Source organism: Aythya marila, assembly GCF_965140915.1.
Source record: "Aythya marila genome assembly, chromosome: 1".
Taxonomy (NCBI): domain Eukaryota; kingdom Metazoa; phylum Chordata; class Aves; order Anseriformes; family Anatidae; genus Aythya; species Aythya marila.
Genome location: NC_139042.1, coordinates 152,918,343 through 152,934,238, shown reverse-complemented (window position 1 = coordinate 152,934,238; position 15,896 = coordinate 152,918,343). Strand labels below are relative to the sequence as shown.

The 15,896-nt window shown below is 58.0% G+C and overlaps 1 protein-coding gene across 2 annotated transcripts; it reads right to left on the bottom strand.

Annotated features, from left to right (window-relative positions):
- Positions 1-21: 21 nt before the first annotated feature.
- On the bottom strand, positions 22-14,568 carry MICALL1 (MICAL like 1). Of its 2 annotated transcripts, XM_082781835.1 has the most exons (16): positions 14,220-14,568; positions 10,146-10,194; positions 9,000-9,141; positions 7,654-7,757; positions 7,086-7,222; positions 4,729-5,291; positions 4,262-4,325; positions 3,352-3,743; positions 2,739-3,223; positions 2,201-2,335; positions 1,972-2,098; positions 1,671-1,761; positions 1,313-1,386; positions 1,073-1,187; positions 899-945; positions 22-629 (listed from the first exon to the last, which is right to left on the bottom strand). In XM_082781835.1, exons 1-16 carry the CDS (start codon positions 14,363-14,365, stop codon positions 508-510), a joined length of 2,793 nt encoding a protein of 930 aa, XP_082637961.1. In that variant the 5' UTR covers positions 14,366-14,568; the 3' UTR covers positions 22-507. The 2 variants fall into 2 exon arrangements, with proteins under 2 accessions (XP_082637961.1, XP_082637962.1); XM_082781836.1 differs by lacking the exon at positions 2,739-3,223 and having other exon boundaries at positions 3,593-3,743.
- Between the last annotated feature and the right edge of the window lie 1,328 nt (positions 14,569-15,896).

Sequence of the window (15,896 nt, the reverse complement as noted above, 5' to 3'; positions counted from 1 at the left end):
GGCTGCCTCTGAGCAGCTGTACGTGGTCCCCTGGGGTCCTCTCAGCCCCGAAATGCTCAAGGGGACAGCTGGAAATAAATAGGGCCCCGGTTATTTTTTTTTTTTTTTTTGGCTCTAGAGCCTTGTGACGTGAGATTTTGTTTGTTTTTTAAAATATTTTAGTTCAGGCCAGTAAAACCTAAAGAATCCTGCTTCCAATGCCAGGCTTTTCTCCTGCAGTTAAAAACGGGGCAGGAAAGGGGACGAGAGCAGGGAGTGAGGGCCAGCCAGATCCCCCCCTGCAAGAGGATGGAGGCACACGGAGCTGTCACGGGACGAGCAAGGGGAAGGGGGGGGGGACAGTTAGTGCAAGTTTTCCCACAAACACCAAGCTCCTCGGCTTGCTTCTCAGGCAGGAACACGGACAGGCGACAGGGAAACAGGTCTGAAAAGCGACTCCACTTGCTCCCGGCCTTGTTAGCAAGGCTTCGGAGGAGGAATTCGGGCAGGCAGTGCGTCGGGCCTGCCCTAGCTTTTCTCCTTGGGTGACTTGCTCTTGGAGTCGTGCTTGTTGCCCAGCAGCTTGAGCACCTTCATGGGCTTGAATTTGCCTTTCTTCTTGCCCTCGGCCTCCGTCTCCTTGTGGAATTCTGGGGGGGCAAAGGAGAGGGGTTAGCGGGTTGCGCACACAACAACAGGGACAAGGAATCAAAGCCCTCCGCTTCCTTCTGCGTAACAGGGCCTCACAGCCCAGCCGTGCTCCCGACTTTTCAGGGCCCTACAGGAAAGGCCTCATTGTCTGCACGGAGCAGTGTCACTTCCTCCTTCTGCACGCGATTTCATGAATGGTTTAGGCGCTGCCCCTCGCTGAGGTCAGCGGTGAAACCACGGCTCCGCAGTCCTCCCGCTCGTTCCTTACCTTTCCTTTTAATCATGGCTTCCAACATTTTATCCTCCTCCTCTTCCCTGAAAGAAAGAAGGGGGAGACAGGTCAGTGATTCCACCCCGAGAAGAGCTGCTGCGGTGTTTAAAGGGGGGTTTTTTGTGGGGCTGAGTCAGGAAAACCCACTCTTCCCCTCGCCTCACTCCTCACCTCTGCCGGTCCTCGTCCAGGCAGTTGACGATGGCGTTCCTCTGCTCGATGATGGTCACCAGCTCCTGCATCAGCACCTGCTCCCTCACCCGGTCCTCCTCGGTCCAGTCCTTCTCTGCCGAGCCGAACCCCAAGGAAGGACAGGCAATTACACGGCTGAAGGAGCTCTGAGCTTCGGGATCCCAGAGGTGAAGCCCCAAGGGAGAAGCGGAGGCAGCAAGAGCCGGGGCGCTGCTTTACCTGGCTTGTTGAGGAGGCAGCGCAGCTCGTACTCCACGTCCGCCTGCCGCTGCTCCAGGTTCTGCTGCTTGAAGCTGCAAGGGAAGGGGGCACAGCTGGGACCCGCTGCCAGGCTCCAGAAAGGCAGAGCATCATCCCAAAATTGGGGGTGACCTCAGGAAGAACCGAGCCAAGCCCCACCAGGGCCCAACCCCGACTGCTCGAGGCCTTTCTGAGGTCGGTTCTGAGTATTTTTGGACACTTTTGTCTGCTCGCCCTCCTTCCCCTACTTCTCCAGGCCCTCCAGTTTTGGCAGCACCGAGACAGGACTCCCCATGGCACCGTTGGTGCCCCCTGCCACGCACACACGCGTGCTTACATGTAGATGAGCTCCGACTCGTGGCGCACCAGCATGTGCTTCTCATGGATGAGCCTGAACCAGTCCACCAGCAGGCTGTCCTCGGGGTTGTCTGCCGAGCAAAAGGACAGTTCAGAGCCAGCCCCAACCCCGCAGGATCCCGTCAGCACTCCGCGAGGGTCAGCCTGACCTCATCCTCTTCCTGAGCCCCAGAAAAAAAAATCCTCGTCTCCTCTTTCACCTGCTTCCACTCCACGAGCGGGGCTGGGACCTCTCTTGGAGCCCCCGCAGGGTTTTTTGTGCTCTGTCCTGCCCCACCTACCATTCTCAGCGCTGCGGAGCTTCTCCTCCAAGGCCACCCCGCGGTGCTCCAGCTGGTCCAGCTGGTGCTCGATGGCATCCATCTCTCCGTAGATGTCTTCCTCGGGGATGTACTGATCCGTCTGCACCTGCCAAACCCCACAGCGGGCACTGCCGTTACCACCACCCTCCATCTCCTGGCATCCCGCAGGCTGCTCTTTCCCCCGTGGTTTCTCCGAGGACCCTCTTACCTTGCGTTTGATCAGCGGGAAGCCGTGACCCGGCGCAGGAGGACGCGCTGGCTTGGAGCCCTTGGGAGGTTTCTTTGCCGAGGGCGAGGCAGCAGGCGATGGCTTTCGGTTGAAGGGGTTCTCTTTGCAGGAGGACTGGAACGAGAGGACAGAGGGAGATGATGTGTGAGGCTCTGGAAGGGGTACAGCATCCCAAGAGCTGGGGTCGAGCAGACGGGCAGCCCTACAGCCTGTCCTACCCCACTCCCTCCTAGAGGAGCACAGCACTGATCTCCACCATGGGGTGACAGCTCTCCTCAAATTTGGTGTGGGTTCCCCAGCCTCCCTCTAACAAGCTCGCTGAATTATTTTTGTGATGGTTCCCTTCTTGTTTGCTTTGAGCACGTGGAATTTCACATGCGGGGCAAGCAGAACAGGAGCACGACCACCACTTAACCAACACACCCCCGAGCCTTGCTTTCGGGACACACACACCCACCCCAAACCCGTGTCAGGTGCAAACCCGGCCTCAATCCCCGCTTTGAGGTCACCACCTCACCTTCAGCTGGGGTTTGGGCGAAGAGGGGGGCTTAGGGCTCCCGGCACCCCCGTCCGAAGCCAAGAGGATGGGCGTGGGGCTAGCCCCAGCAGGAGGCTTGGGGGGCAGGCGGCTGGGGCTGGTTTTTAAGCTGCCAGCAGAGATGCTCCTGCTGGTGTGCGGGGCGCCGGGCTGCGCCTCCCCACCGCAGCCGGCCAGCTCGCTGGAGGAGGAGAAGGAGGAGGAGGTGGTGGTGGAGAGGCTGGCTGGGGCGGCAGGGCTCTCGCTGGAGGAGACGCTGGCCAGCGGCGTGTCAGGGCTGGAGGTCTTGGTGGCCGTTGGCGTGTGGACGGTGGGCTCGGAGGAGCTTTTGGGCACCGAGGCCTCGTCGGTGTCGGCCAGGGCCTTGGCCGAGCTCTCAGAGTGGATGCTCTCCAGGCTGAGGGCTGGGGACGGAGCGGAGGAGGACGGCTCGGAGTGCGACAGCCTGGAGATGGGGTGGTGGGCTGCAAAGGGAAGGGAGAGCTCGGCGGGTAAGGGGGGCAGCCGGGAGAGAAGGGAGGGGGTACACAGTGGGGTTAGGGGTGCGTGGAAGGGGTGAGGAGGAGGGATAAGGGGGTGGGGGAAAGCTCACCGAGCGGGGAGGCGCTGGGGGCTCGCGGGGCTGGCCGCTTCTTTGCCTTGGGGCTGCTGGTGGGAGTGATCCCGTACCAGGGGTGGAGGGACTTGGCAGCAGCCTCCCCCTGCTCCTGCTCAGGCGTGCTCTTCTGGGCAGCAGCAGCCTCCTCTTCCTCCTCTTCCTCCTCCTCAAAGGGGTTGTACGGTTTGGGCTCTGCGGCATCGGGCTTGCTCTCCTCGCTCTTGGCTTTGCCCACCTCCTCCCCGTCCTCCTCCTCCTCCTCCGTCCTGCTCGGGGTCTCGTGGCCGCTCCCCGGGGGAGGAGGAGGAGGAGCCGGCTTCTTCTTGGGCTCTGCCTGCACTAAGGCCATCCACGGCGGGTCCTTGGCTCTCGCAGCAGCTCCAGCACTGGGAGAAGAGAGGAGAAGCTAGCGCGAGGTGGCAGGGAGCAGCTCGGAGGATCCCTGCTCCTCAGGGACGCGCCACGCATCCGCTGCGAGCATGCTGTGTTTGTGCAACCTCTGTCCCAAAAGCAGGCAGCAGCAGGCTCCTGGAAGCAGCCTGGTAGGTATAAAGGTTCCTGACTGAAGCCAAGCACCCACAATGTCCTGGACAAACCCTTCACAAGGCGGCCACACGTCCCCTTCTCAGCACGCACACGCGAGGCCGCGTCAGCAGGAAACGCCGAAATGATTTTCTGCGCTCCTGAAGCCCCCCAGGATTTTTATAGGCTCTAAAGGACAGAGCCCCCGGGAGGTACAAACACCAGCTGGGCTGTCACCGGCCTCGGAAGGGACTCGATCACGACCTCGATCCTCCCAAGAGCTGGGGCTGAGGGAGGTGGGAGAGGAGACTGCAGCCGAGCCAGCCCCACAGCCCCACCTCGCTAGGGGGGGTGCAGGTAACCCACAAACAGAAGGACATACCGATCGGAGGAGCAGGGTCTCCCTCGAGGTTTTGGGACAGGGGGGCTGGGCTCAGGTCCCCTACCTAGAAAGACAGAGGGGCAGACTGTCACAACACCAAAATGACGAATAGCAAGAGGTTAAATCAACACAAGGTGCATCTCCCCGTGGGAGCCAGGTGGTTCCCACTATTCTGCAAACCTCGTGGCATTTCTCCCCCGGTCAGTGCAGCCAGTCTCCCCCAAATATCCCCTTTTCCTCCCAACTTTATCCTGGAGTTGAAGCTGTAAGACCGACGTGTCCCTCTGTTACCACCCCTGCACGCTGCCACCTCCCAGCGCCCTCCGGAAAGCCCCGGAGAAATCAAACGCAGCAAGAAATAAGAAATAAGAAATAAAATGATCCCAAGATTTAACTGCAGGCAGAAGGGCGCCAGGCTGCAGAGAAAGAAGGGAACTGGTGGACGAAGCAGCACCAGGCTCTCTCACCGTTCACCAAGCCAGGCACGCAGTCGCTTCCCTCGCCCTGCACGGTGGAGCGGGGCCGGGGCACGGGGTGGGAGGCTGCAGGGGAGAGGGCTGAGGCATCCGTCGACCTCCTCGGGGCCGGGGTGGGCCGAGTGTCTCTGAGGCGTGCGTCCAGAGGGCTGGCTTTGTCCTGGCTGGGCGCTGAGGGCTTGCTGGGAAGGGGAGGCCTGGGGGGTGTTTGGGAGGTGGGTGCCGTGCTCCCCGTGTGGGGCGTTGCTGTCTGGGCTTTGCTGGGCGTGCTGTCCTTCTCCTCCGGGCTGGCTGGCCTCTCTGCAGGAGTCTGGGTCTCCACAGCAGTGCTGTTGTCCTTCCCCACCTCCGCTCCCGCGGGGAGCCCGTCCTCCCCCACGCTGCTGGCAGCAATTTCAGTTCTCAGCTCCGGCGACTGCCGCTCGGGGCTGGCCCTCCTGTCCATCTTGCCGCTCACGGCCAATTTGCCGCGATGGTGTGTGCAGACAAACGTCCCCGCCTCCGAGCCGGGCTTGTATGAGCCCGGGAGCAGGGTGCTGGAGCACTCCTTGCACCTGCCAAGGAGAAGAAAGAGCCCCGTGAGGTGGGAGAGGCCCTCCGGGGTACCGAGAAGGGCTGGCACTCGGAGATCCTGGCAGGGCTTCACCCCTGCTGCTAAATCGCATCGTGATCTTGCGGGAAGTCATGCAGGGAAGGAGAGGAACAGAAAAACATCATCACACCACTGTGTGCCCTCGGTGAGCTCGCAGCTCCAATACTGCCTGCGTTTGGGTTCCTCTTTCAGCTCAGAAAGGATGTAATAAAGGGCAACGTTGGTGCTGGGGGGCAGCACGGTTTCCAGAGCCAGGAGAATATTTGCCAAGCTGGAAAAGATGCACCTGGTGGGCGCCAGGAGAAGGAACAAACACTGAGCATGAACTCAAACAATGCTACTTGTGGCTCAGGAAATCCCTAAGCTGGAGGCTCGAAGGGCAGTCAGGAGAGGGAACATCCATGCCTGGTCTGAGGCTCGTCCACCCTCTCCCTGCTGAACCTTTGACTCCTCCCTAATGAAGCCCTCGAGGTGCAACCCTAAGGACACAGCACGGGCAACCGGCTCAGCCCTTTTCCACCTGGGAAGGGAGGAGGACAGCCTATACGAAAGAGCCGAGGGCAAGGGGCTGATGAAGCAGTCCCATGAAAGCCAAGCTTGTTTCTTCTTGCCTGAACAGCCGGCGCTCACAGCTGCTGGCCGCCCTGCGCTGCAATCAGATAATTTGGGTGAGGAATTCTGCTCTGGGTGTCCACTTGGCTGCTGCTTCCTTTGAAATGCAGAGCAGAAGCGTAAAGACAGCAGGGCGGGGAGAAGAGGTATGACGGAATAGAGAGGTAACAAGTTCGGACACGGGGAGAAAGAAGTGTGTTTGGGTTTTATCTCTGTCAGCCCACAGAGCACACTGCCACGGAACGCTCCCGAGCAAACAGCAGCCGTGAATCAGCAGGGAAAAAAAAAAAAAAAAGACAAGGAAAGCACACAGAGAAAAAATACTTAGGATGACGTTTTGGGACTCTCACTGCTCAGTCTGAAGGGCCATGAGCTGTGCCAAGATAGGCGCTGCAGCTCTCCTGTTCCTGGCCCTAGAACAGTGCTGCACCTGCTCTCCAAAGCTCCTGCTTTTGCCCCAGCTGCAGACAAGAAGTTTGTTGGGTCCCAGCACGGCTCCTCTCTCACAATACTCTTTCTAAAACACACCCCTGGCTGGCTTAGTCAGGAGCTGCTCACACAGTGAAACGAGGCCTCTCATAACTTTCCTGTGGCTCAGCTTTTCTGCCCTCAGATGCCGCCTGCCCGCTTGCAGGCTCTCGTCCTGTGGTCCAGAGGAAAGATCTCACCCCCTCGTCAGCCCAGCAGGGAAAGCGAAGCCAAATGACTTCACTGGTGCTGCAGGTAAGGACCTGCAGCCAGGGAGTAACTGCAGGGCTGCTGATCCCTCTTTCCTCGGTTTGCTAACAGCTTGCAGCTCCCCACACGCTGCCCCTGAGAGCTCAGCACCGCCCCGGGCACCGCGGGGGGAAGGAGATCTGCGGGGCTGACCTCGTGGTGGGGGTGTTACGTGGTAGGGAGGCAGTAAAGAGGCAAAACATCCTGGTTTTGGGGGCTGGGAGAAGCACAAGGAGCTGGTCAGCAGAGTGGGAAGGAGCAGGAGAAGCAGGGAGTGGGGGCAGCAAGCAGCACAGGGCTGCACACAAGGAACCAGCCAGACCTTGAGGGGTAACACCATCACTGAACCCTTTTCCGTGTTGCAAAAAGACACGCAGGGAAGGGGCCTGGCTGGCTGCAGAGCTCCAGCAGGCTGCTGGCCACGTACCTGAAGCACTGGCGGTGGTAGAGCTTGCCCTCGGCCAGGTAGCGCTGCACCAGGTGGACGTGCTGCTGGCAGGCGGCGCAGGTGCTGCTGAGCGTGCTGCGCCGCGATGGCTCCGCTGGCTCTGTGGGGACATCGTCCTGAGGGGTGACAGGCAGGGAGCTCAGCGAGGGGGGCCACGAGGCGCTCGCCACCGTCCCGTGGCTCCTCCAGAGCGGCAGGAGATGTCTTTTTCTGCTCACCTGATCCCACATTCCTGCTCCTGCCTCACCTACAGCATCATCCTTCCGTAGGAAGGGAGGTGTTTGTGCCCCGGGTGCTGAAGGAACCACCCCACACCCACCCCCCTTGGCCTGTTCCTTACCAGAGGACAAATTGCAGTCCTAGAGAGCAAGCACACTCTCCGCAGGGTCTCCCAAGCCACCAAAACCCCAAACACCCCTCCTACCCCAAAACACGCAGCTGCTAGCCCCCCGCACAGACCGATCTCACCGTGATGGGCTCTCTCCCCTCCCCTCGCCCTGGAGGACCACAGCCTCAGGCTGACTCAAATCAAGGATTCGGGAGGTACCTGCGGCGTGGAGGAACCCTCGGCCGCAGCCACGGGCTTCTTGTGGGACAGCAGGGGCGGCGAGGCGGCAGCGGCCGGGCGCTTCATAGGCGGAGGGACTCTGGCTGGAGACAGAAGGCAAAAGGAGGATCAGGCGAGAGCAGTGACTCATGCCACGCGTGTGGGGGAAGGGGAGGGGAGGGGAAAAAAAAAAAAAAAAAGCAGCCTTGTGACACAGGATGGGACTTGCCACTTGGTGCCTGTTTTAGGGGGCAGAGGGAAAGGCAATCTGGTAACAGGGCAGCCACGAGCCTGCAGCAGGTCCCCTTCTGCGGCCCGCAGACACCAGCCTGTCACCATCATTTGATTTACCTATCCAATGCCACTTGTCTTCCTCATTATCAGCTCCCCAAGCGATGCTTAAAGACCAGAGCACCCTAAATACCTGCTGCTAACGCGTTTTTGTTCCCCACTGGGTTCTGGGGTGCCAGCGGGTCTGTGGAGCACCCCTGGCCCAGCAGCCCCCAAAGGCAGTCCTTGGCTGGGAGGCCAGCATCCCTGGAGAAGTGCTCACATCCACGCACGTGGGAGAGATTTCTCTGGCGTGCTGGAGCCAGAGAGCAGAGCAGAGGCCTGGAGCTCCGGCCTCCACCCCGGAGGGATGCCCTGGAAGAGCTGTCTCAGAGCTTAGGTTGCAGTTGTAAGGACAGATGAGCTGGCTGAAGACACCCCACCCTGCTTCCCCTGTCACTCCAAGCTTACCAAGGTAATAAAAACCAGCTGCGGTAGGCACGTTCCCTATCTAGCTTTCCTCAGTGGGGTAAAGCAGATCACAAAGGGGTCTGATGTGCTCCAGGGGCAACCCAAGCGGCAGGAATGCAGCACGGAGGGAGGAGAAGCAAGGCGTTCCCCAGGTGAGCTGTTAAATCCGTCCCTGCCTCTTGTGAAACCTCGCCCTACCCAACTCCCTGTTCCAGGCTTGACTCACCAGCACCACCACGATCCAGAACAGGCAGGTGTTATCTGTCCCTCTCCCATTTTCTACAGAAAGGAAGGTTTTCCCCTACCTCCAGGCCCACAAACCTCCAAACACCCTCCCCCAAAGTGGCTGCAGGACCCCACAAATGCTGAACTGCAAAACCACCACGCAGGATCCCTTACCACGTGTCAGCCCCAAATCCCATAAAATCCAATTTTTAGATGCAGAGCACTCCATGCCCAGAAAAAAAAAAAAATAAAAGGTTTGGGCTAGGAATAGGAAGGGGATGGAAGGAATTGGGAAGACTTCTCTCAGCACGTGGCGCCTGTGGGTTTCTGGAGCCAATTTGGGGGCAAACTGGAAGGCAGAGGTGGGGAAGGGCACCCACCTTGGCTGGGGTTGTTGAAATGGTTGTAATACTGAGACACGTAAGTCATGATGCTGAGGCAGTCGGGGACTTTCATGGAGACCATGTCGTTGGGATCTAGCAGAGCCGGGATGCCCAGCTCCCGCTCTGCCAACTCAAAGGCCTGTGGGAACAGCAGAAAGAGGTGGTAACGAGAGAAGATTGATACCCTCTGACAAATAACACAGAAATCAAGCCGGGAGGATCCTGCTGGAGACTAAGCAGTAAGCCTGTGGCATCCCAGGTAGACGGGGGATCCCAGACGTGCTGCTTGACTGGAAAGAAGGCAGCAGGAGGGCAAGGGAACAAGTTGCTGCAGCTGCCCCGGTGTCATTTCATCTGTCTGCGCCCCTGCAGCTCCCTCCCAAATGCTCTTGCCACTCAGCTACCGCTCTGAGGGGGGCTCTCAGAGCTGAAAAAGATGTGTTTTTTCAACCTGTGAAACAGGCACACCACCACTTACCCTCAAGCAAGAGCCTAGCAGAGCCTTGGCTGGCACTGGGGAGGGCCAAGGACCGGCAGGTAATTCCTACACAGCCAAATATGAGCTCTACTGCATGGTGGCTCCGGTCACCCCAAACTCTGACCCCGCAGAAACCCAGTCCCTGCCCATCCTTTCACACTCTGGGGTGCCACATCTCCTCCTGCCACCACCAGCGCAGCCACGCCTGCCGCACACAAGCCACTTGGGTGCTTTTCTGGGTCTCGGTGAGCAGAAATAACAGCGACACTGTGACAAGGAGCACATAACTCCTGCAGTTACGTACACGGCTACTTGAAAGGAAGCAGTGAAGGAAGAAAATAGCCACTTGAGAGCTTCCCACCCAGCAGTACTAGCAGATTACCAGCTACACTCTGCATCCTGCTGTTGCTCTCAGGGCAGCACACCCACAAGTGATCTCTGAGGGCAGGGGGATGCAACTACCAGGATAACCACCTTATCTTCTCTTTAGTGCAGGCTGGACGTTGGTATTTCAGACGTTTCCAGAGAAGCTCCTGCCTGCTGCTTACCAAGAGATTTCTCTCACCCCCTCAGCGCTGTCACTAAGTTCTTCCCCGCTGCATGACCTCCCTCCAGTCCCTCTCGTGTTCCTTTTTCCTTCTGTGCACGGTGCAGCAGGGACTTACCAAGCGGTTATTTTCGTAGACATTTTCCTTGGAGAGCGAATCGAAGTCTCTGAAACGAGAAAGCACAAACAAGCGACGTGAGACACAGAGGTGAGAGACATGAGCGCCCCAATGCCACCACACGAAGGTTTTCGGGATAGACAACCTTCCTCGGGCATTTCAGCAAGTCAGCACGTAAGAACCTAGATGAACAAAGCCTTGGTAAAGCAGAAAAATTGTTAGGGAAACTGGAATTAAGAAAAGAAAGTCTCAAATGGGTGTTGGGCAGGAAATTAGAAATTAGAGGCTCCACCTCTAATTTCTGCCTGTGTGGTACAGGCTGCAGGAATAACCAGGGCACAGAGAGGAACCCCAGCAGTTCCCATTGTGGGCACACTGTAGGATTTCACCTATCCCTTCACATCCCTTTGGGAAATCAAAACGGGGATCGAGCAGCTCCCCTTGCCAGAGGAGCAAGGCCACAGGAGGGGACTGAAGGTTAAAATAATCTGCAGGTTTTCCAGAGAGGGGAAGAAATACAGGAAGGAGTTAGCTACACCTTTTTCACGTTTATGGGGGCATTGGGTGTGAAAGCAGCATCACGCTCAACCAAATATAACCCCTTCCTGTCGAAGATCTCGGCTTCTTTACAAAAAAAACCCTCGCGCAGCAGCACGATGTGCCTGCAAGCTACATTCACAGCCCAGAGGGGTTCAGCAGCAGCTGAAACCGACCTGACGGCGCAGTGAAAGGTGCCAAAATTTGGGACACCGACGCAGGATTCCCCCCGCAGGCTCCCGGGGCCCTCCTCAGCACCGCTCGCGTGCCTGTCCCAGGGCTGCAGAGGAAGTCCCCGAAGAGCTCGGGGAGCTTTTCCCAGCTGCCCACGACCCCATAAAATTACACTTCCTCCGTTCAAAAGCGAGAGGCTGCTGGTGCCGTTTCCTCTGAGGCGAACCAAGCTGCCAGAGCGAAGGCAGGAGGCGTGCAGAAGGCGGGCTGGGCGTCCTACAGAGGCACCTTGCAGAAAGCACAGGCAAACGAGCCCCCAGAACTCAGACGGGTCGAAACACCACAACTTTTCCCACCCTGCACGCGGCTGAGAAAAGGTTTCAGTGGCAGGCTTCACTTTGATGTGAATGCTGGGGCCTTTTCCATATTTACGACCAGTTTCCACTGGGAGATGTTCTTCTCCGGGTCTTTTTTTTTTTTTTTTCCTGGAGAACTCCTTTAGCCTTGCTGCATTTCTTTATTCTCTTTTAAAGAAAATACCAGCTTGGGAACGGAGAAGAAGTGATGACAGCAGTTATGGGTCGGCTGCCCTCTGAGCAGTAACAAGCTTCATGTTGAATGCCCTCGCTTGCAGGATATGGGAGTGGCGCAGCTTGAAGGCTCCTTGGTGGCCTGGGCTGGGAGTTTTTGACAGACAAAAACACATGTCCACTCCACCCCACCCTAGCAAATTAAAAAAAAAAAAAAAAAAAAGCCATTTTAGCAAAGCAAATCTGCCTGGGAAAGCTGATGACAGCAGGGAGGACGTGAGGCTCAGAAGGCAACAGGAGGGCTCCTGAGCAGCGAGGGAATACGAGGATGGTTTTCCCACTAATGCAGGAGCAAAAAGTCTCCGCTTTTACCCTGGATATTGAGTTCCACCAGGACGAGGCCCTGGGGATCACAGCTCATTTGGTTGCTCTCCGCTGCCTTTTCCAGCTCTCTCCAGGCACAAACTGGACCACGCCGGTCTCCATCACCCGTAAGGATGTGCAAAGAGGACGGGAGGGTTTCCCCAGACATCATCTCCTCTCCCGAGGAACCACCAGGCAACACCAGTCCAAGGCATCGGACGTGAGAATAAGAGACTCTGGACATCCCAGTCGATGGGACGCCTCGGCTCGGCAAACCCCGGCGTGGCAGCGTATCCTGGAGGAATATTTCCATGCAAATAACGTCCCGAGCGCTTCCCTAATTAGATACTCGCCGAGCCACTAAGTGCTGTGGGGTTGAGGGCAGCTGCCAGCGAGCGCAGCAGGCCCGGGGAAGGGGGGAAGGGTGTGCTGCTCTGCTAAAACCAAAGCAAATCCCTGGATTCCTCAAATATCAACCACGAGCTCGCTAATGGGCAGCGCCGCACAACGAGGCCTTCAGCTGCCCAGAGCTTGTCAGGGAAACGTAGGCAGGACACGGAAGGGAACAAATGGGATTTGTGAGCCTGACTGTGAGCAATCCTGAGGCTGCTGGGACGCCCGGCAGCCTTCAAACACGGCTCTCCTCTCCCATTTTCCTCAAGCCTCCGTCTCTCTCTCAGTGCTCAAAAGGCATGTGCCATGCCCCCGTGTTCTTCTGGCTCCTGAGTGCCAAAAACCTCCCCTGAGCTCTGGGAAGCTAAAAGATGCCTGCTGGTTTGCTACGCTGCCACAGACACCTCACAAAGATATATTTCATGCTTCAGATTTCGAGAACACTAAGCAAACAAACTCCTTAAGCCCCGCAGCCTGCTGTCAAGTCGGCCTGGACGCTTCCAGCTTAGCTGACAAGAAGAAAGGAGAGATTAAACGTTTTGCCCCAAGATCACGGTCACACTAAATCCAGGTTGCGCCCGAGGGAGCAGGTTTGCCAGAGGAGTGCCTCTGCTGCTCCCAGACAGGGAGAGCGAGGCAGCGAAACCAAGATGTGTGCTCAGTGGAAGAAGAGCTGGAAGGCCTGGATGCGGATGTTCAGCCTTGTGGTTAAACACACAGGTCCCACAAGCACGCAGCCTACCCTCGGTGGGCAGTTCAAGGCGTTCGGGATTCAGCAGACACCGAGCACTTCCAGCTTTGGCTGCTTCTTTCAGAAAAATCAGCACTCCCCGGGCAGCATCCCTCCAGTGCCACCTGCCTCAGTCCAGGGGGGTGGTGATCGAAACAGGGCTTATGCCGAAAATTATTCCAGCTTCACAGATCTGTGAGGCCTCTCCTTCCTTTCGAGACAGGGTCGGACAGGCAGGAGAGACAAACAGCTGACACGGCAGCCAAAGAAAGCCCCGAGGGTCCAGTCCCTTCTGGAGGGCCGTCGCTTCCACTCTGCCGTCGGGAGATTTTCTGCCTCTGATCCAAACCTCCCACTTCCAAATCAGGGCAGGCTGGGGAAGCTGGAATCGGATGAAATGGTGCTGCTCCTGACCACCCTGCGAAAATCCTGCCACGAGATGCCATGTCCTTGTAAGGCTCTGGGCTCTGCCTTTACAACGCGGCTCGTGCAGAGCAACTGTGAAGCCTTTCGGTAAGGACATCTGCCAGGAGCCGCTGTAAGCCCACTGACAACTGAAGAGCAGCGGCTGCTGCTTAACGGGATGGTAAATATGGTCAACGGGAAGCCAGCAGGTGCTTTTAGTGGTCTTTATTGTCTGCTTTTTGCTGAACCTTCGCTTTTCGGTTCTGTGACTGTGTTACCGACCGAAAAATCAGAAACACGGGAGCTGCTGCTGTTCGGGTCCTTGATTTGCCTCTTCCTCTCCAGCAGATGAAGCACGTAGCACCCTTGAGACCAGGAGCATCATCAGAGGGTCTGCTCTGCCTGGTCGGCACCAAACACTTGCTGGCTGGGCTCTGGGTGACTCCTCAACACCACGCTGAGGGTTTCGAGCTGTCCACCCCACAAAAAGTCAGCCAGCAGCAGGGTTTCCAGCCTACCTGTGCAGCTTCTGCTTGTACCAATGTGGGTGCTGGGGCATCGCTGGGGCATCACTGCTACCCGGTGGCCTGCCGTAGACCGCCTTCGCTGCTGTTGTGACAAAAGGCCACCCCAGGGCCAGCTCGGAAAAGAGGATTTGGCCAGTCGAGGCAGCCTCAGCTGATGGCAGGGTTACAGCAGGGTTACAGCAGCAGCAGGCAGGGTTACAGCAGCAGCAGCAGCAGCAGCAGCAGGTCGGGGCAGATTCCTTCCACAGCTCATCCAGTTTCACCAGCGTGCCCCGCAGCCAGCCCAAGCTCCCGTCCGCCTCGCCACGCTCCCATTCCCTCTTCTTCCCCACCCCCAGCCCCAAAACCCCCATGGGGGACACCCCTCCGCCTCCCACCCCATCCCCTCCTGTCCTCCCCCCGGCCTTTAACTCACAGCAGGTCGGGCCGGTGGCGGTGCAGGATGGCGCAGAAGGCCAGGCCGTCGCGGAACGAGGCACTGAGGTCGCGGATCTCCACGCCTCGGTAGCCCTGGCACTGCTGCCGGCACCAGGCTTGGAGGGCGCCCCGTGGGCCCGACATGGGGGCAGCCGCTCCGCCGAGGGGAAGGGAGGCAGCGGAGCACAGCGGGGAGGGGAAGGGACGGGAGAGGAGGGGAGGGCGGCGGCGCAGCCCCGCCTGCGAGGAGGAGGAGGAGGAGAGAAGGGCCTGAAGTCAATGAAGTCACCAAGCCCTCCCTCCTGCCTTATTTATTTAATTATTTCATTTATTTATTTATTTATTTTTCTGAGAAGGCTTTGGAGCGAACCCCAGTTTGCGGTCAAAAAGGGAAAGGAAAAGGCGAGCTCGCTTCTGGGTCCCGCGCAGGCGGCAGCACTCAGCACTGCGAGGGCATGAGAGGATGTGAAAAGATCGGGGAGCGAGGTACAGATGGGACATGGGGTGTCTGCAGGGGTAGGCTCCGCGCCAGGGAGGGCTTTGAAGAGCAGAACGCTTGGAGCTGCAGGCGGGACCTCGCAGGAAGCCCTGCACGAAGGGGAGGAAGAGCACGATACGATCTCAGGAACCCCTGACACCGAGAAGATGGATGGCCACAAGCCTTGGCTTTTGTGCTGAATGTAACGCTCTGACGAGGAGAAGCACGCTATTAAGCATTTGCTTATTTTGCTAAAGCTTTTTTTTTTTTTTTTTCCCATTTCCAGTTAGGCAATCTATACCTACCTCTGTGGAGGACTGAGCCATCACGCCCAGATGTCGTGCTGATTGCTGCCAAGCCCAAATCTGGAGTCCCCTCTTCCTCTGCACATTCTTTTTGGAGGGGGCTGTGCATTCCCTCCTCCTGTCAGATCTCATGCTCTGCACCATCCACACTCCCTTCCTTTGTGCGTTTCATTCGATCACTCCCTGCCCCCGAAGCTGCAATAGGTAAAAATATCCTTTCTCTGGGGTTCAGCGCCCAAGACAAGCCGTGGCATAAATCACTAGAAGAGAGACTATGTAGAGAAGAGAGGAAGGAAGCATTGCCACGACTTTATAGCAACAGAGCTGGCTGCTCAGCCTTCCCCAGAGCAGCCTGACAGCATCTTCCTGCTGTATCCTAAGGGAGCACAGGCTGAGGGATGTTTATTTAATTGCCTTTTCCAGGGTTGCTCGCTCCATTCTTGCTCCCCTCACGACTGCAGGTCAGAGAGGTGAAGGAGATAACCCCGTGCTGTGGTTCCCTCTTAAAACCAAGCGAGGCTGAGGTATACCAAACCCACCCTGCCTCCCTGCGCAGCACGATTCCAGCAGCAAGGCTCCGCGGGTGCTGCGTGAGCGCCCTGCATTCCTCTCGTTTCGAGCGGTGCCAGGCACCACGTCTCGCTGAGCCCCATCTTTCCGCTCTGTGAGAGAGCTGCAGCTCTCCCTGGCTTCATTCCACAAGTGCCAGCCCCGGTCAGTTAACCTTCAGCAGGCGGGGAGCCGGGCGGCAGATGGTCTCTGTGCATCCTCAGGAAGACACTCGGGCAGGCACCAAGACGAGCAGCGCCATCCTCACCTACCTGGAAACAGCTCGTAAAGCTGTGAAACAGCCTGGAGGGCTTAAGTTGGTACGTACACGCAGCAAAATTTT